The following is a 16532-nucleotide window of genomic DNA, read 5'->3' as shown; positions in this document are numbered from 1 at the left end:
GATAAATGTGCCCCTTTTGTGTATGTGGTTAATCTTATCAGCACATTTGATGTGGTTCTGCAGAACCAGGTCACCCATGGGGACATTACAACATGCACTTCAGTTATTTGGTCAGGTTCAAAAGTATCAAAATCCCATGTCCTGTCCTGTTTCATATATATATATCTGCATAGTGCATTTTGTGTTTTGGTTTATTTTGGGGAACAGGGTGGTAAGAGCACTCGTTGTATTCTGTGCTGGTTCATCTGTAATGTAACTGTGGTTTCGTGTGGTCTGTCTTCCCAGGAGGTCTTCAAGGAGCGGATTGGCTACTCGCAGTTGTTTGATGTGTTGAAAAGTCAAGGACAGCCCACTAAAAGACTCCTGCAGGAGCTGATGAACATGGTGAGTGAGAAGAAACTGACTGTAACTACTATCGCAGATGGTGTGACCTACATTTCCTTCCTTTTTGACATTTAGTCAGATGAAATGTGTGCTCGGTATTTTTACACAAAGTGAAACGTTCTCAATAACCATAAAATTAAAATGACATAATTTCACATGAGTCTCCTATTAGTGGCCTCATAAAAGTGGGGTTTTTTTACACGCAGAAAGGCGGGACAAATTGAGATCACGTGACCAACGGAATTCCATATCATTTAGAAAACAATTTGAATGGAATAAAAATACATTTTTTCAATAATAATTGAATAATTTAAAGCTCCCTAAGGCCATATGACAGCAACTGTGTGAAGAGCAGAAATAATGTTGTTTCTGAAAAAAGTATTTTAATGTGTGATGATATGTGTTATTATTTGATAATCAGCTCATTAGAAGTGAGCTCCGTGCATGAACTGTGTTCACATTGTCCATTGCTCCCTACTCCCTGAGCAGGGGAAATCTGTTGAAGTTTACCTCACTTCGGAACATTCATTCACTGATTTGTGCTGCGCAGCACCTTTACACACGGACAACTGTGACATCATATACCTCTGTAAATCAATACAATTTAAATTCACGTCTCGCACACTTCAATGCACTTTGATAGGAACATATATATTTGCTTCTAACTGGAATCATGGCGGAATATCTTGTGATGACCACTTCGCAGGGCACTTATGTTCGAATAGAACAAACGTCTGAAGCGCTAAGAGAAACGTACAAAATGTGGAGAGCAGTGGGGTGCGGGGACTGGAATTGAGAACCGCTGTTCTAGAGAATTCGTTCAGTCCCGCTCCAGGAAGGCTCTGCATATATTTGATGTTTCCATTTGACACAAATCTGACATGTAATTTCAAAGAATACTCCACATCCAAATTTGACTACTTCCATGCGAAAAAAAAGTTTATATCTAAGGTTTCCACTGATTCTGAAATGTGCATTCAGTGGACACTTACTATCCCATAAGGCTACAAGAGAAGAGTCCTATGATGTTGAATCCTGTCCTGTGAAGATGTTGCAGGTCACCAATCATTATTGTTAACTTAAACTTGAACTATTCAAAAATATAAAATATGAACGTTTACTGAAATAAAATTATATGTGTATGTATGTGTGTGTGTGTGTATATATAAAACTGTTAATTAGTAGCTAAGCCAATTTCCAATTAAAGTTGGGAATTAGAGTTGAAAAATCAATATTATGATAATTGAAAATAAAATAACTAAAATAAAAAAAATATTACAACTATGTAGATATTTATAATAAATAAATAACAATAACATAAAACCAAAAAATTCTTAAACTTGTAAAAAATTTAAAATATATATATATATATAAAACTTTAAATCTTTTATGAAATAATGATTCAGTTAGTTGCTGAGCCAACATTAAAATCGAATTAACTGATGCCGGTATACTAAAATAACTAACTTATATAAATTATAACTTATGTAACTTATATAACTTATATATTAAAAATAACTTATAACTGAAATAAGTAGACATATTCAAAATAAAATAGTACCAAAAAAATACTGAAATATATAACTTGTAAATGTAATCTATAATAATAAAATATAATAATATTATAATAAAAAAATCAAAATATGAATACAAATATGGATACTTTATATTAATACTGTAAAACTACATTAATGGTATTGAAATAACACTGAATTTCATATAATGTATACTTATAAAACATACTTATTAATGCTCAAGAAGTACGTTTTTCATCAAATGCAGTACGTTGTGTAACTATGAATTATTTCTGGATCGTGACTATCGCACTATCATAAAATATTTGTATCCTCATAGCATCACTTTTTGTTTTGTCCTTCCCCTTTCTTCATGTTTTCCTCTCAGGCTGTTGAAGGAGAGCATTCCCAGGCCATGCAGTTGGGCATCAGTAACGAACAGCCTTTGCTCCTGCTGCTGCAGTGGTTGCCTGACCTGGGCTCTCGCTCTCTGCAGCTGCTGGTGTCCCAGTGGCTGGCGGCCGTGTGTCGAGGAACTCTGTCCTGCCGCACTGTAGCCGTTGAAGCAGACTTAGTGGGTGCTCTGCTGGAGGTGCTGTCTGAACCCCCAGAGCGGCTCGACCGGCAGTGCGTGGATGCCCTCTTGGGTTTGCTGCAAGACTTGGGATCTCTTTCTCTAAGGCCCTGTGAACTGAAGAGTCTGCTGAAGCTCTTGCGGACTGAGCCCGGTGCACCCCCTCATCCATACTGTGGGCGCGTGGTTAGGGTGCTTTCTGCCATGGCGGCCCGTGGAGAGGGTGTGTGCAGCGCCTTGCAGTATTTTGACCTTATGCCCCCTATGGCGGGTATTATGGTGCCAGCTATCCAGCGCTGGCCAGGAAACGCATTTGCTTTCCATGCATGGTTGTGCCTCAACACAGACTTTCCTCCACCCCAACACCACTACTCCGAATCCCACCTGACAAACCCGGATAATATGGTTCGAATGGCTAAGGGACCACGCAGGAAACAGCTTTACAGGTTTGTTTCGAGACTACTCACGATAGATGGGTGTTATAATAAAAATTTCATCATCTGCTGTATCATTTCTTGTAAATGTTTTAGCCTTTTTGATATATATACATTCTTCAGTGTAACATGATCCTTTAAAAATCAGTTATATTTGGGGCTCATTCTTTTTTATTGTCATAGTTGAAAATTGTTGTGTTAATGCACATGATCAGATAATTATTAAACTTAGTAAATTATTAAAATTATTACTTATATTAAATTATTCTTTTAAATGCTATAGGTCGTTTTAGGCATCACATCATTATTATGTATTATGTTAATGTGGGTGTAAATAATGTATATTGTGCATCTGCAGTATTTGCAAATGTTTCTTTATCTGTAATCAGCAATTTACAAGCTTAACATTAACAATGATTTTACTGCTGAAAAGAAGATCAGAGATGGCATTAAAGTATTTGTCTTAACACTTAACACTGCAGTTAAACATTGCTATGATTTTAACCAGCATTTAGAAATTTTCCATATTTAAAATTTTTGCTTAATTTGATATGGCAAATAAAAGGATCATGAGTAAGTGATGAATATTCTTTATATTGCCCATGCCTGCTCGTTACAAAAGGCTTGTACGTATTTTATATCTGCATGAGTTTAGTACATTGATATTAGTAGTAATCTAGAACTAGCATTATTAAAAGCACGCTGTATTGGTGACCAAGAGTTCTTGTTTTGTGTGTGCTTATACCTTTAAAAGCTGTATTGTGTCCTGTGTGTAGTTTCTTCACAGCAAGCGGAACTGGCTTTGAAGCGTTTTTCACCACAGAAGAAGTTTTGGTGGTGGCAGTATGTACTAAAAAGGAGTACATGGCCATTTCTCTGCCAGAACACCCATTCAATGATTGCGCCTGGGTTAGTGACCTTACAGACAATTTTCACGCATATTACCATAGACCTTCAAGAAGACGAGAAAGCAATATTAGGAAATATCACATGTATTTTTACTGCTGAATTAGCTTTAGCTTGACTAGCCACTTTAGCATGATTTCAGTTAAAAATTAACCATGGTTTTATTATAGTAAAAGTGTAGTAACCATGCTTTTGTTTGGCATATTACCATTTGTATAACCACAGTTTTACTACAAATACTATGGTTAAACTAAAACCATAGTTCATTTGTGGTTATCATTGATTTCGTTTTTTGTAGTAAAACCATGGTTAATTTTCATAAGGGAAGAACCTCACTTATTGATATATATATATATTTTGACATAAAGTAATGCATTACAATATTGCGTTACTCCATTAAAAAAAGTAACTAACTGCATTACTTTACTTCTTATGGAAGGTAATGCATTACGCAACTTTTGCGTTACTTTGTCACCTGGACTATTCTTGCTTATTTTATTTTTTTTAATAACAAAAATGCCAAAATTTTAATTTACGGCAACTGTAAAGGTTCTTTTACTTCAAAAATAATAAACTGTCGGCTGAAGGAAGCACCTCTGCCTCTGCACCTCACTTCTAGTTTCTCTCAATATGGAGACGGGAGACAGGTGAAATGATAATAATTCAGATATTTTGTTGTTAATTTACAAGTAATGCATTACTTTACTAGTTACTTGAAAAATGTCATCTGCTTATGTGACTCGCATTACTTGTAACGCGTTACCCCAAACACTGATAATATCATTTCTATATTTAGAGTCTTATTCTTAGCCTTCTTTTCTTCGTTCTAGCACTCGGTTGCCATTGTTCACGTTCCTGGCCGTCGGCCCTTTGGACAAAATGTGGTCAATGTTTATGTGGACGGAGTGCAGCGTAAAACAGCACCCCTGCGCTTTCCTTCTCTGAATGAGGTGAATAAATGTTATTGTCTGCGGTAGTTTGATTTATTATGAACATGGTTCGTTTCATTGGTCTGTTTGACTGTCGATGTTTCAGCCTTTCACTTCCTGCTGCATTGGATCAGCCGGTCACCGGACCACTACCACCACGACTACCTCTCCGACCCTGCCCAACCCGTCCCACTCGCCCTCCGAGATGGCATTTGCGGCTCATGCTGGGCCACCCACCCTTGCACGTTCCCAGTCCTTCCCTGCATCCTTTGCAGGAGCCGCAGTGGGGCGGCCAGGTGTGAGTCGGGACAGTCTAGTTCACACCATCCCGGCAGGGCTACAGGACACAGCGTGGGGCTGTCCTTCATCACTGGGCGGCCTTTTAGCCACAGTGTTCATCTGCCATGAAGCTCTGCAGCCTGCCCAGGCACGAGCCCTGTTCACTGCAGGTATAAATGAGACATCCAGCACATTCATACAGCAGAAATTCACCTATCCATCCACAAAGAATCAAGCGTTTAAGAATGTCTATCTCTGTTTCACTTGACAGGTCCCAATAATGTTTCTCTGTTCAAAGCTGATGGTGAACCTTCAGAAGTCAACAGTAAATTAGTTTTATACTATACACCCCAGGTAATTATCTGCTCAGAGATTCATCAATACGTCCATCTGACTAACTGTTCTGTATACATATGATAATAGCAATATAATATCAATGTAAGGTTCAAAATTCTAAAGGACAAGAGCCCAGAAGTGAAAAAAAGTAAAAAAAACTCAACAAAAACTAAGTATTAAATAAATAAATTATATATGAAAGTAACATAAAATAAACCATATTCAAAAGTTAATTAATATCGATAAATATGTCCAGATAAATATAGTTTACATATGATTTAAATTGTAATATTCTAGGCCTTTAAGAACCAGATCTGTTTGGATTTGTCCCCCAACCATCTTTACGATGGCCGGCTGACTGGTCACAGAGTGGTGAACTGGGACGTGAAGGTGTGTATGCATTACTAAGCTTCATTATCTTTAAAGATCAGCATGATTCATCTTGTTCTGACATCACTACAGGCTTTTTTTTGTTTGCCAGTGTTGGGAAATGTGTGTATTCAACACGTACTTCTAGAGCAAAACTCATAAGCTCATAGATCCCTGCAGGAGCTGTAAATGCTAATTATGTTTTATTATCTTGTGTCGTGTGTAGGATGTGCTGAGCTCTGTTGGTGGGATGGGAGCTCTCCTGCCCCTGCTGGAGCAGGTGTGTTTACTGGATCAGGGCGAGACTGTGGGTCAGGAGACGTCAGATCTTCTCGGGCCAGAGCTCACGTCCTCCAGGGGCCCCGCCGGCATGCTGCTGCCACTGGGGAAGTCATCTGGTCAGTACTCTCTCAGAAGATATCCGATTCCCTACCCTCTCTCACTTCCCATGATTCATGTCCATGCATACATCAAGTAAAAAACATTAGCTAAAAAAGGTTTGTTGAGTCCTGCAAGCATCTCCAGAAAGAAGTCTGACGTTTTCACCAGAAGATCGATTTGGCATTACAAGGTCAAAAATAAATAAATGAAATGCATGCATGGATGAATCATTACATAACATTACATAGCAGTTGTGAAATGTTTCGCTATGTCCTTAGCTGGGTCTTTTTTTGTTGTTGTTAAAACTGACCATTCACGCTGGAATGTACTCTCTGCTTGCTTCTGTGGACCATAAACCCTGCCTACTTTGATTTGATTGACCATCTCTATCATTGAACATTTCACAAATTCACAAATTATTTAAACCTTTAATTGGTGTTTATTGCATGTTATAAATAATCATGCTCATAAAAGTTATAACCACAATGATGAAACAACATATATATATTTTTATATAATGCATTATGCATTCATTATAATGCGTTAAGGATACTATTTTACTGTGTAATAAATACGGGCTTCATAGAAAGCGCTACTGTTTTTTTTTCACAGTCTGCAGTGTTACAGTATGAAACATGAACCATTAACAGATTGTTATGTGGCTTTTTAGGGCTTCTTATAACATCGATGATGTCAATTTTCCTGTAATTGCAGTATGAGTCACCATTGATGTTTTCTTAGTATGCTATTTGATTTTGCTGTGGGTTAGTGATTCATAAAGTTGTGTTTGAGTATTCATACATGTGTTTATGTGCTTGTGTAAGAGGCTGCAGGGAGTTTGTGTTCTGCAGTTGAACTTTGGTGGTTGATTTCCCATGTAATGCCATTGCGGCAATTTGTCAATGTTACATTTTGCTAATGTGAAACTGATTGCTGCTTTGTTTGTGTGTGTGTTAGAGGGCCGTTTAGGAAAGAACAGTGTAGCAGCGTTTTTGCTGATGATTAAGAACATGCTGCGCAACCATCCAGCCAATCAGGAGAGTCTGCTTCAGTGCCATGGGCCGCCCATCATCGGAGCCATGCTCGGCAAGGTACACACACACACACACACACACACACACACTGGTGAATAGAGAAAGCGTCTGGAGGTCTAACAAGACATATTGGTGTATGTGACTTCAGGGCAAAGCATCCTGTTAGGAAACACTTGTGATAACAATCCCTTGATATTGCACAAAAGTTTTCATGCTTTAAGGTTTTATCTGGTGCCAGGAATCTTTACAGAAATGAATAAGCAAGGTTTGAGTGACTGACATGAATGCATTCAAATCAAGAGTTCACACATTTATCACAACATCTGTGACATTTAACACATAATCAATATGAAAGTTTCAAATCTGTAGGTGCTGTATAGTTGTCAGTACATGAGTGCTTCCATCTGATGCCAGGATATTAAGCAGATAATTTAATAAGACACTGATAAGTAAGTAGCAGCTGAAGTTCAGAGAAACAGATGCTGATATATTTCTGATCTGCTGCAAGAACATTAAGTTTAGGAGTGGCTTTTATAGTTCCACAAAATTAAGTCATATCTGATCTGCTTTTGTTGTACTGTGATTTGAAAGGCTTGTAAAGTCTTCTGAAGAGAGTTTCTTGGGTTTGAGAGATGGAAAGTACACACACTCATAGTTACATAAGTATACCATCCTCAGGCTTTAAACCCTGTCTGTCAATTAAATCCATTATGTAGGACAAGTATTATATTTAATTCAATTAAAAATTATACTTGCATTCCATTATATTTGCCTTCAAGAATCAAGAGAAGAATCAAGATTTGTATTCGTCACTTACACAATTATATAGAGCATATATAAACAGCAGTGAAATGTGAGTCAGATCCGCTCCATGGAGAGTGCAATTATTCAAGAATACAACACAGATGAATATATATATATATAAATATAGCTATGAAAGAATGAAATAAAAGTAAACAATTTAAATATAAGAATAAAATATAAAAAATATGTATATGTAGAATTAAATATAGAACGCAAAATAATGTGCATGAAAGTAAACTGTAGTCTTAAATATTAAGATACACAGGAATTTGCAAGAGGCAAATGTGCAAACAGGTTGACACTGTCAGTATGTCAATGTGAGGTAGTGAATGATGATTTTCTTACTGATAAAGTGAATATTAAGTGGAGACTTGAAGATGTTAAGAGGCTGGTTTTGAGTTTAGGAGCCTGATGGCCAGAGGGAAGAAACTCCTCCTGAGTCTCTCAGTTGTTGCCATCAGGCTACGGAAGTGTTTACCAGATGGCAGCAAAGTGAAAAGATGGTTACTGGGGTGGATAGAGTCCTTGTTGATTTTAACAGCTTTGCTTTTGCAGTGTTTGAGGTAGATGTCTTGCAGAGAGAGGAAAGCAGATGCACTCAGCTCAGCGCACGACTCTGCAGGGCTTTGCAGTCTTGACTGGAGCTGTTACCATACCACACTGATATACACTGAGTCAGTACACTTTCTATAGCCCCTGTATAGAAGGTTTTCAGGATTGCTGGTGAGACCCTGAATTTCCTCAGCTGTCGCAGATGGTACAGTCTTTGCCTGGCTTTATTAACCTGTGTTTGAATGTGGGTAGTCCAAGTCAGGTCCTCTGGGATGTTTACACCAAGGTGCTTGAAGCTGCTTACCCTCTCCACAAGGGGTCCCGCTGATCATAAGAGGAGTATAGGGCTGCTGCTGTCTCTCCCTGAAGTCCACAATCAGCTCTTTAGTTTTGCTCACATTTAGAGAGAGACAGTTGTCCTGGCACCATGATGTTAATTTCTCTACCTCATCCAAGTATGCGGACTCATTATTGTTTTGAATGAGGCCCAGAACCACAGTATCATCAGCAAATTTGATTATAGACGTGGAGCAGTCATATGTGTAGAGAGAGTAGAGCAGGTTGATGGAGTTGGATGTGCACTGGCCTAGTTTCACCACTTGAGGTCTTCCAGTGAGGAAATCAAGAATCCAGTTGCAGAGTGAAGAATTCAGGCCAAGGTCCATGAGTTTGGAAGCTAGCTTTATGGGGACTATAGTATTGAAAGCTGAGCTATAGTCGATAAATAGGAGCCTTACATAGTTCCTGTTATTGCTGTCAATGTGTGTGCGAGAACAGTGCAGAATATGAGGCTTTACACAGTGTCAATTAAATGCATTTATGTAGGACAAGTATTAGATTTAATTAAATTAAAAATTATACTTGCATTCCATTATATGAATAGCTTAGAGAATTTTTTTCATTCAAAGGTTTGGGGTCTGTAAAAGATGTTTTCTCTTATGCTGAACAATGCTGCTTTTATTTGATAAAAAAAAATAAAATAACAGTAATATAGTGTGTGTGTGTGTGTGTGTGTGTGTGTGTGTGTGTGTGTGTGTTTGTGTGTGTGTGTGTGTGAGCAGGAATATATCTCCACACGTATTGATGTACTATATGTGGTTAATTTGATCATTATATCATATGGTTATTTTGAATTGATTTGAATTGATTGTAATGGATTGATGGCTTTAATAAATAAAAAAAAACACTTCATCTCCTCTCTTGCATTCTGTTTCTCCTCCAGGTTCCCAGCAGTATGATGGACATGAGTGTACTGATGGCTTGTCAGTTCCTGCTCAAGCAGGTGTCCAACGAGGGTAACAATGCCCTCCTATCACAGCTGTACCAGTACCTGCTCTTTGACTTCAGGATCTGGAGCCACAGCCACTTTGCAGTCTGCCTGGGTAAACAACCAAAACACATCACAATGGCTTTATTTATTGGGTCAATCCGTGTCAAATCAACCAAATGTTCTGAAATTTCCCCTGCTGAAATATTTGATTTTGTTAATATTTTTTTCTGTAGGAAGACAAATATAAATAGTGATAAAAGACGAAATATTAAATGTCACAGATGTATATATATACTGAGTAACCCACTATTTTGTAGAGGGGGTCAAACTGACAATTTTCACTGAGATTTGAAGCAAATTTACAGGGGTGTAAAAATGACTTTATAAAACTGGCAGCATCATTATTTTTTATTTTTTTACTCAGAGATCAGTAGGTTACAGTTGTATGCAAAGTGTCCCACATTTGTTTTTGACCTCTGAAAATGTTAAAGGGTTAGTTCATCCAAAAATGAAAATTATGTCATTAATGTCTCACCCTCATGTAGTTCCAATCCTGTAAGATCTCCATTCATCTTCAGAACACAGTTAAAGATATTTTAGATTTAGTCCAAGAGCTTTCTGTCATTGGTGAGTCATTAATGACATCATTTTCATTTTTGGGTGAACTAACCCTTTAACAACCCCAATGTCTGGGATTAAACCATCGAGAGCCTTTAAAATGAAGATACCAAAACGAAAGTTTGTTAAGAATCAGAATCTAAAAGGATATTAAGATATCTTTAATACTTATTGAGTAACAGGCATGCAAACTTTATGCATTTTTGAATTGTCACTGTTGGCATATATTATGAAACAAAGAATAGTTTACCCAATAAGGATACATTTGTTCTTACCTAATTCATTAATTCCAAACCCTTTTATCTGTATGTCTGTATTTGTGTTGGTTTGCAGGTCATGTGCAGTACCTAACCACCATCATCAATGAAGGCAAGCTGAAGACTCGTAAGAGGTATGGTGTTCAGTACATCCTGGACTCGATTCGGACACACTACAGGTGCGTTTTTGCTGGTTGAAAATGCAATATTTAGTGTGGGTACAAGATGTTTAGAAGTGTCCTTTGTGTCCACAGTGTGGAGAAGGATGGCAGTCCTCTGTCTGATGAGAGGCAGACGGTGCAGATCTCTCTTTTTGCTCTGCTGAAGGACCTTCTGAAATCTCCCACTGCTGAGGAGCTGCAGAGTGTACTAGCCTACGCTGCTATAGTACAAGACGAGCAACAGGTGACCCACACAAAAACCAACCTGCTCTGTCCCACCTAGTCTGTTGCTTCTGAGATACTTTACATTGGTAGATTGACTTCCTGAAAAGAGTAAATAATGTGTCTTTTTGTGACCGGTCAGTGTTTCTTTGAGTATCCCAACCAGCTTGACACATTGGCTCAACCAATGGTGTTATTCTGGGGCATATCTGTTTGTTCAACCCAAGGAAGTTGGAAATAAAATATATTTTTTAAATGAATTTAACACTGGAAGTGTTCAGCTAATTGCAGAATGAATGTTCTTCCTCTCTGTAGATGATCAGTATTCTGGATGTGTTACATACTGTATTGAGGAGTTCTCCTTCTCCACGGGAGCAGGCTGTGACGGTTCTTCTGGAGCGAGGGGTGGAGCAGCTCTACTGTCTGCTGCTCAAAACCAACTATGGGGACGAGGCTCGTGAGAGAGTATTCAGGGTATTCAAACTTGCACTTTAAATGGTGTCACTGCAGTGAGGCGTGTGTTGAGGTGAAGGTTTGAAACCAAAACGGTGAGATCAGTATCTTTCAGAGTGATAGGAATACATCTCTCCTGCTCTGCTGCAGGTCTTGTATAAAGTCCTGAAGAGTGAACGTGTTCCTGAACGCAATAAAATGCGCATCAAACTCAAGGACTCCGGCTACCTTGGGCTGGTCTGCTCCTTTGGAGACGTCCCCATCACCATGGCGACTGTACGCTGTCTGTATGAGCAGGTGCTCGCTACAGGTAAACTGAAGAAAATGGGGATTGTAGTTCTCAACTTCACAGTTCAGGTGTTGATTGGTCTGTTTTGTTGTCTGTTTGGTGTAGATCCCACTCCGAATTTTAGAGACCTGTTGGCTGTGGCGTACCTGTCCCATCGTGCTGACCTCAGTGTCCGACTAGATATCTGTCGTAAGGTGAGTGACTGCTGGAAAAACAGCTAAAAACAACTAAAGCTGGTTGTCTAATCCTACTGGTCTTTCAGACTGTTCATAGCTGGTTTAGCAAGTTTTAAAAAGGTTTTGACAACTTATTTAATCGGCTTAGTTGGTAAAGCTGTGAGACCAACTAAAACCAGATACATCAATCTTAAACCAGCTAAGACTAGCCTACCAGCTTTAACCAACTAAGACTAGCCTACCAGCTTTAACTAGTAAAAGCTTATTTTATGGGATGTTTATTTTAAGAGGTGTTTTCAGTTAGACTTTCAAAACGAAGTTAGTGTTTTCAGTTAGACTTTGGTTAGCAAACTTGGTTAGTGCTAGCATAGTGCTTGCTGGTTGGAATGGTCTTTGCTTAGCTATCTTTAACAAGATATAAAGATAACAACCTATGCTTTTGATCATGCTTTCAAAATGGATAGCAAAAATGGATAAAATTGTCAGTTAGCCTATGGTTTGCAAGCTTGCTAACAGTTTAGCCTACTATATTAGCATAGCGTTAACTGTGCCTTTTAGGTCAGAAATATCATAATGATTACTTCACAAAGCTTATAAAAACTGTAAAATTCTAGATGACACACAAGTTGTCTAATTGTGACAATGGACAGGGATGTTTCGATTTAGTGGAAAATTATTCAAACAATCACCAGTTCACTCACTCACCAGTTAAAGATCTGAAATAGTCTGATGAATATTACACTAATAAATCACTGCATCTGTCATTTTTAAAGAGTGTTTAGCATCTCGCTCACTACTAAACTGCAAGTCATCATATCAATTTCACATGCCCAAACAAAAGTCGGTCTCTCCTTTAACTTGAAATTGTAAACTTGCAAACATGTAAATTTGTGACAATATCTGACAATATCTGACAATACAGAGTTCACTTGCTTAACCTAAGAATACAGTCCATCTGACATTGACTTGTAAAATGCAACATAATGGCATTGCATTCAAAACACTTTAAAGGAAGACAACACCCTTTTCTAAGATTACTATATGATGTGACTTTCCTGGAATGGTCCTGATAACACATGAACATCACAGAGCTTATTTGACGTCTGCAACACAGTAAGAGCTTCTCAGGCATGAGTGTGTTTGCGCATCTGCAATGCATCTTTAGGACGTTTCCCATCAGATATCAAATAGACGTTTCGAAAATCTCTTTAAGTTGTTTGTGATGACATCTTAAAGACGTCTACCAGATGTTTGTACACAGCAGATGCTTTCCAGATGAAGCGGTCTCTAACAGACATCTTGTAGACATATGTGTGCTGTCTGGGGGTTTATTCTCAGTTAAATAACTAATTGTTAAATTAGTAAATTAACATTTCTTTCATCCCTGTAGCTCTTCTACTTGATCTACTCCAACGAAGAGTATGTGAAACAGCTCGCGCGTCAGCCAGGCTGGCAGGATGTTCTCACCAAACTCTATATCAAAGAATCGTACGAGTCTCGTGCTCTCAGCCAATCCAATTCTTTATCCAGCCCCACCAACTCTCTGGAACCCGTTCTTCCCAGATCCGTCTTCCGTCGTGAGTACAGCGTAATGGAGGACACGCGGCAGAACGTCTACATTTCCCTCACCACCCGACATGAAGAGGAGTACGAGGAGGAAGAAGGAGATGCTCAGGATGTGTCTGAGGGCTACTCTGACCTCTCCCAGTCTCCTCCGTCAACCGGACAGCTCAAGAATGATCCCCTCCACTTCAAACCATTTGACTCCGGAGAACAAAGCAGTCATTCGTCCACCCAGTCCAACACTGTGGACATTCCATCATCGTCCCGTTTGCTGGAGGAAGAGGAAAACGCATATCAGCCGCTCTCACCCTTCAGCACATCCTTTGAGATGGAACTAGGCCTTCAGAAAGGGCCCCAGACACCTGTGGGTAGCCATCCAGAGACCCCCTCTCCTCTGGAACACAGTAAGAGCTTCTCAGGCATGAGACCACGCAAGAGCTCCAGTCTGTCCAATGTTCTGGACGACACAAGCTACAACACCGAACCTCCCACAGACACCATCTCTAACACATCCAACCCACAGGTACTTGCTGAACACTTGCTAACTTGTTGTCACTTACTTATTCAGTGGAGTGTATTAGTAAAGTAATGTATGGAATGGTAAATAAAGGTTGAGGGGATGATTTCAGAATACAACTCCTTAGACAAGATAACTACAGACACAAACAATGTTACTTGTTCAGTGTTCAGAAATAGTTGGTTGGAAACCCAGTCGAGAGAGCAGGATGTCATTCACTCTTGACCCTGCTGGATAAAAACCAGACAAGCTAGACCAAAATAAACCAGCGAATACCAACAAACAACCCAGAATTGTTTAAGCAGTTTTTGTCTAATGTTTTTTGCCTTTTTCACCGAATGTGCTTACAACCATTTAGAACTCCTCAGCAACTGCAGAGCAATGCTCTTGTGACGACTTTAATATTTTATAGCGCTGTATCAGTGGCTATGTTTACATGCGACCCAATAATGCATTAGAAATCTAACAGATTGAACCTCTCTGTCTCCCCCATTAGGCTCCCGAGGAGGAGTTGTGTAATCTGCTGACGAACATCGTATTCTCTGTGCTGTGGAGCGGCACTGAGGGGTCTGAGGATGTGATATGGAGAGAAAGGGGTCAGGTGTTCTCTGTCCTCACCAAGCTTGGCTCATCCTGTCAGCTGGTGCGGCCCCCTGATGATATCAAACGCAGGTCAGAAGCTTAAAACTTCAATGCTCTAAAACGTTCTGATTCGGACATAATGACAGCTCATAAAAGATAAGAAATAAGCCACTGCATTAACAATTCCTCTGTCCCAGAGAGATGAAAAAGGATACTGAAGAGTTTTCAGACTGATTGAACCTTAACGTTTTGAAATTGAATGAACTTTGAACCATTTCCTAACCCTCCTGAAGTACTTTCATGCGTAGCTTGTTGGGAGAAGTGCAAGTGAGTTTAAAGTTTCAGTGAAATGGAAGAAAATGGGCATCTTTCTGTTTTATTTCATGCGCAGCGTATTTTAAATTGTAACTGAAATCCATTATGAGAAAAACTACTGCATTTGAAATCTAGCAGAGATCAGTGAGCTGAGACTGGAGGGAAGTAGCGTACATGAAAGCGTTCTGTGGATTCCTTTGGTTCAGATGAGGGCAGGGTGGGGATCTCTGGAGGAAAGATATTCTTTGCGCTACTGGGCTGTTGCTTTTCTTTGGTGTGGCTCCAGCATTGCATCACCATAGAGCTTGTTTTTACTTTAAATCTTAGGGTGTGCCTGTCTGATGACTCGTTCAGGTCATTGTATTCTATTTGTTTTGCTGCCGTGAACAAATATCATAAGCTGACGGGGGTGTTACAAATGCATTTTCTGTCTTTTGTATGTTGTAGTCTGTTGGAGATGATGCTGGAGTCGTCCCTGTCAGATCTGCGGGACTCTCAGGGCGTGTCTCTGCCACATTTGCCTTCTTTGCTCCGCCTCCTCAGACTGCTCCAGGACTTCCTATTCGCTGAGGGCACTGACAATCAAACACTATGGAGTGAGAAGGTGGGGGATTGGATGGATCTATTCTCACTCTGATTTTATAACTTGCACTCTTATTCCAAAGCCAAAAGAGTTTGAAACAGGAAGTTGGAAGAAATCCAGATTTAGGATTTTAGGATGTTCACAATGCATGCAAATACAATTAAAAATGTTAATATGTTATGTACTGTTTATATTATGTGTATTAGAAGTTATAAGTTTACAAATTCTCTTTTAGGGAAACTTTATTCTGTCATTTTATTGTATACAATGTGTCTATTTGTGGATGAGTATAAGAGTGTGTCCTTATTTGTGGCAGATTTTTGAGGGGGTGGTGAATCTGTTGGACAGGCTGCAAGCATGGCACACGACCCCGGGGTCAGCCGGGTCCTCTGAGCTCAAAGAGATGTCTCTGATCGGCCTGCGTATCATCACTGGATACATTCAGCAGCAGCAGAACCCACAGGTACACAGTATACACCCGTCTTAATAGGGATTCCCGGGTTGTGTTCCAAAATCCTCACTCATTGACATTTTCAAATGTGTTTTTATAAGATAATTATGTGGGATTAACTGGAGAATTATTATGACTGTGTCAAACAAAACAAAACAAATCTCTCATGGTGTTCCCCATTCTAAAAGTGGAGCATTGACAATACACACACATGGTTATGTTTAGGATTATTAGATATGCCTTTGGGCTATAAACAGCTTTTTGTTAATAGCTCCAGTTCATTCCATTGGAGAGCAGATGACCATATATGGGCATGAGTGGGGTTTTTTTTTTTATCGTTTTCCTCCAGACTCACTCAAACCCATCCCAAGCTCAAATTAGATCACATCAACTGACTGAAGAACTGACAGGCAGTCTGGGTAAACATGGGCCTGCCTCAAGGCTCTTTACAGTCTGTTGTTCAAGAGCATGTTTGTTTTCTATAGGCAGGTTGTCCGATTTATTCCCAAATAAAATACAAATAGTTATCTGTCATAACTGTTTCTTAATGGCCATTGAACTTCACTATGCATGTTTATT

At 39.2% G+C, this 16532-nt stretch overlaps 1 protein-coding gene across 3 annotated transcripts in view; it reads left to right on the top strand.

Moving 5' to 3' along the window:
- LOC128030805 (neurobeachin-like protein 2) overlaps window positions 1-16532 on the top strand; it is a 62011-nt gene that overhangs the window by 24627 nt on the left and 20852 nt on the right. For all 3 annotated transcript variants that reach the window (XM_052618803.1, XM_052618801.1, XM_052618802.1), the window contains 19 exons: window positions 286-384; window positions 2287-2918; window positions 3683-3815; window positions 4643-4762; window positions 4848-5190; window positions 5292-5374; window positions 5654-5746; window positions 5952-6123; window positions 7064-7197; window positions 9719-9878; window positions 10718-10820; window positions 10896-11046; window positions 11340-11498; window positions 11628-11787; window positions 11872-11960; window positions 13333-14028; window positions 14519-14694; window positions 15367-15523; window positions 15819-15965. In XM_052618803.1, coding sequence (XP_052474763.1) covers window positions 286-384; window positions 2287-2918; window positions 3683-3815; window positions 4643-4762; window positions 4848-5190; window positions 5292-5374; window positions 5654-5746; window positions 5952-6123; window positions 7064-7197; window positions 9719-9878; window positions 10718-10820; window positions 10896-11046; window positions 11340-11498; window positions 11628-11787; window positions 11872-11960; window positions 13333-14028; window positions 14519-14694; window positions 15367-15523; window positions 15819-15965 — 3807 coding nt within the window. The remainder of the gene's footprint in view (window positions 1-285; window positions 385-2286; window positions 2919-3682; window positions 3816-4642; window positions 4763-4847; window positions 5191-5291; window positions 5375-5653; window positions 5747-5951; window positions 6124-7063; window positions 7198-9718; window positions 9879-10717; window positions 10821-10895; window positions 11047-11339; window positions 11499-11627; window positions 11788-11871; window positions 11961-13332; window positions 14029-14518; window positions 14695-15366; window positions 15524-15818; window positions 15966-16532) is intronic.

The sequence above is a fragment of the Carassius gibelio genome, chromosome A16 (genome assembly GCF_023724105.1).
Source record: "Carassius gibelio isolate Cgi1373 ecotype wild population from Czech Republic chromosome A16, carGib1.2-hapl.c, whole genome shotgun sequence".
NCBI lineage: Eukaryota > Metazoa > Chordata > Actinopteri > Cypriniformes > Cyprinidae > Carassius > Carassius gibelio.
Note: the sequence above shows the minus strand (reverse complement) of the source record. Positions and strands in the feature narration are given on the sequence as shown.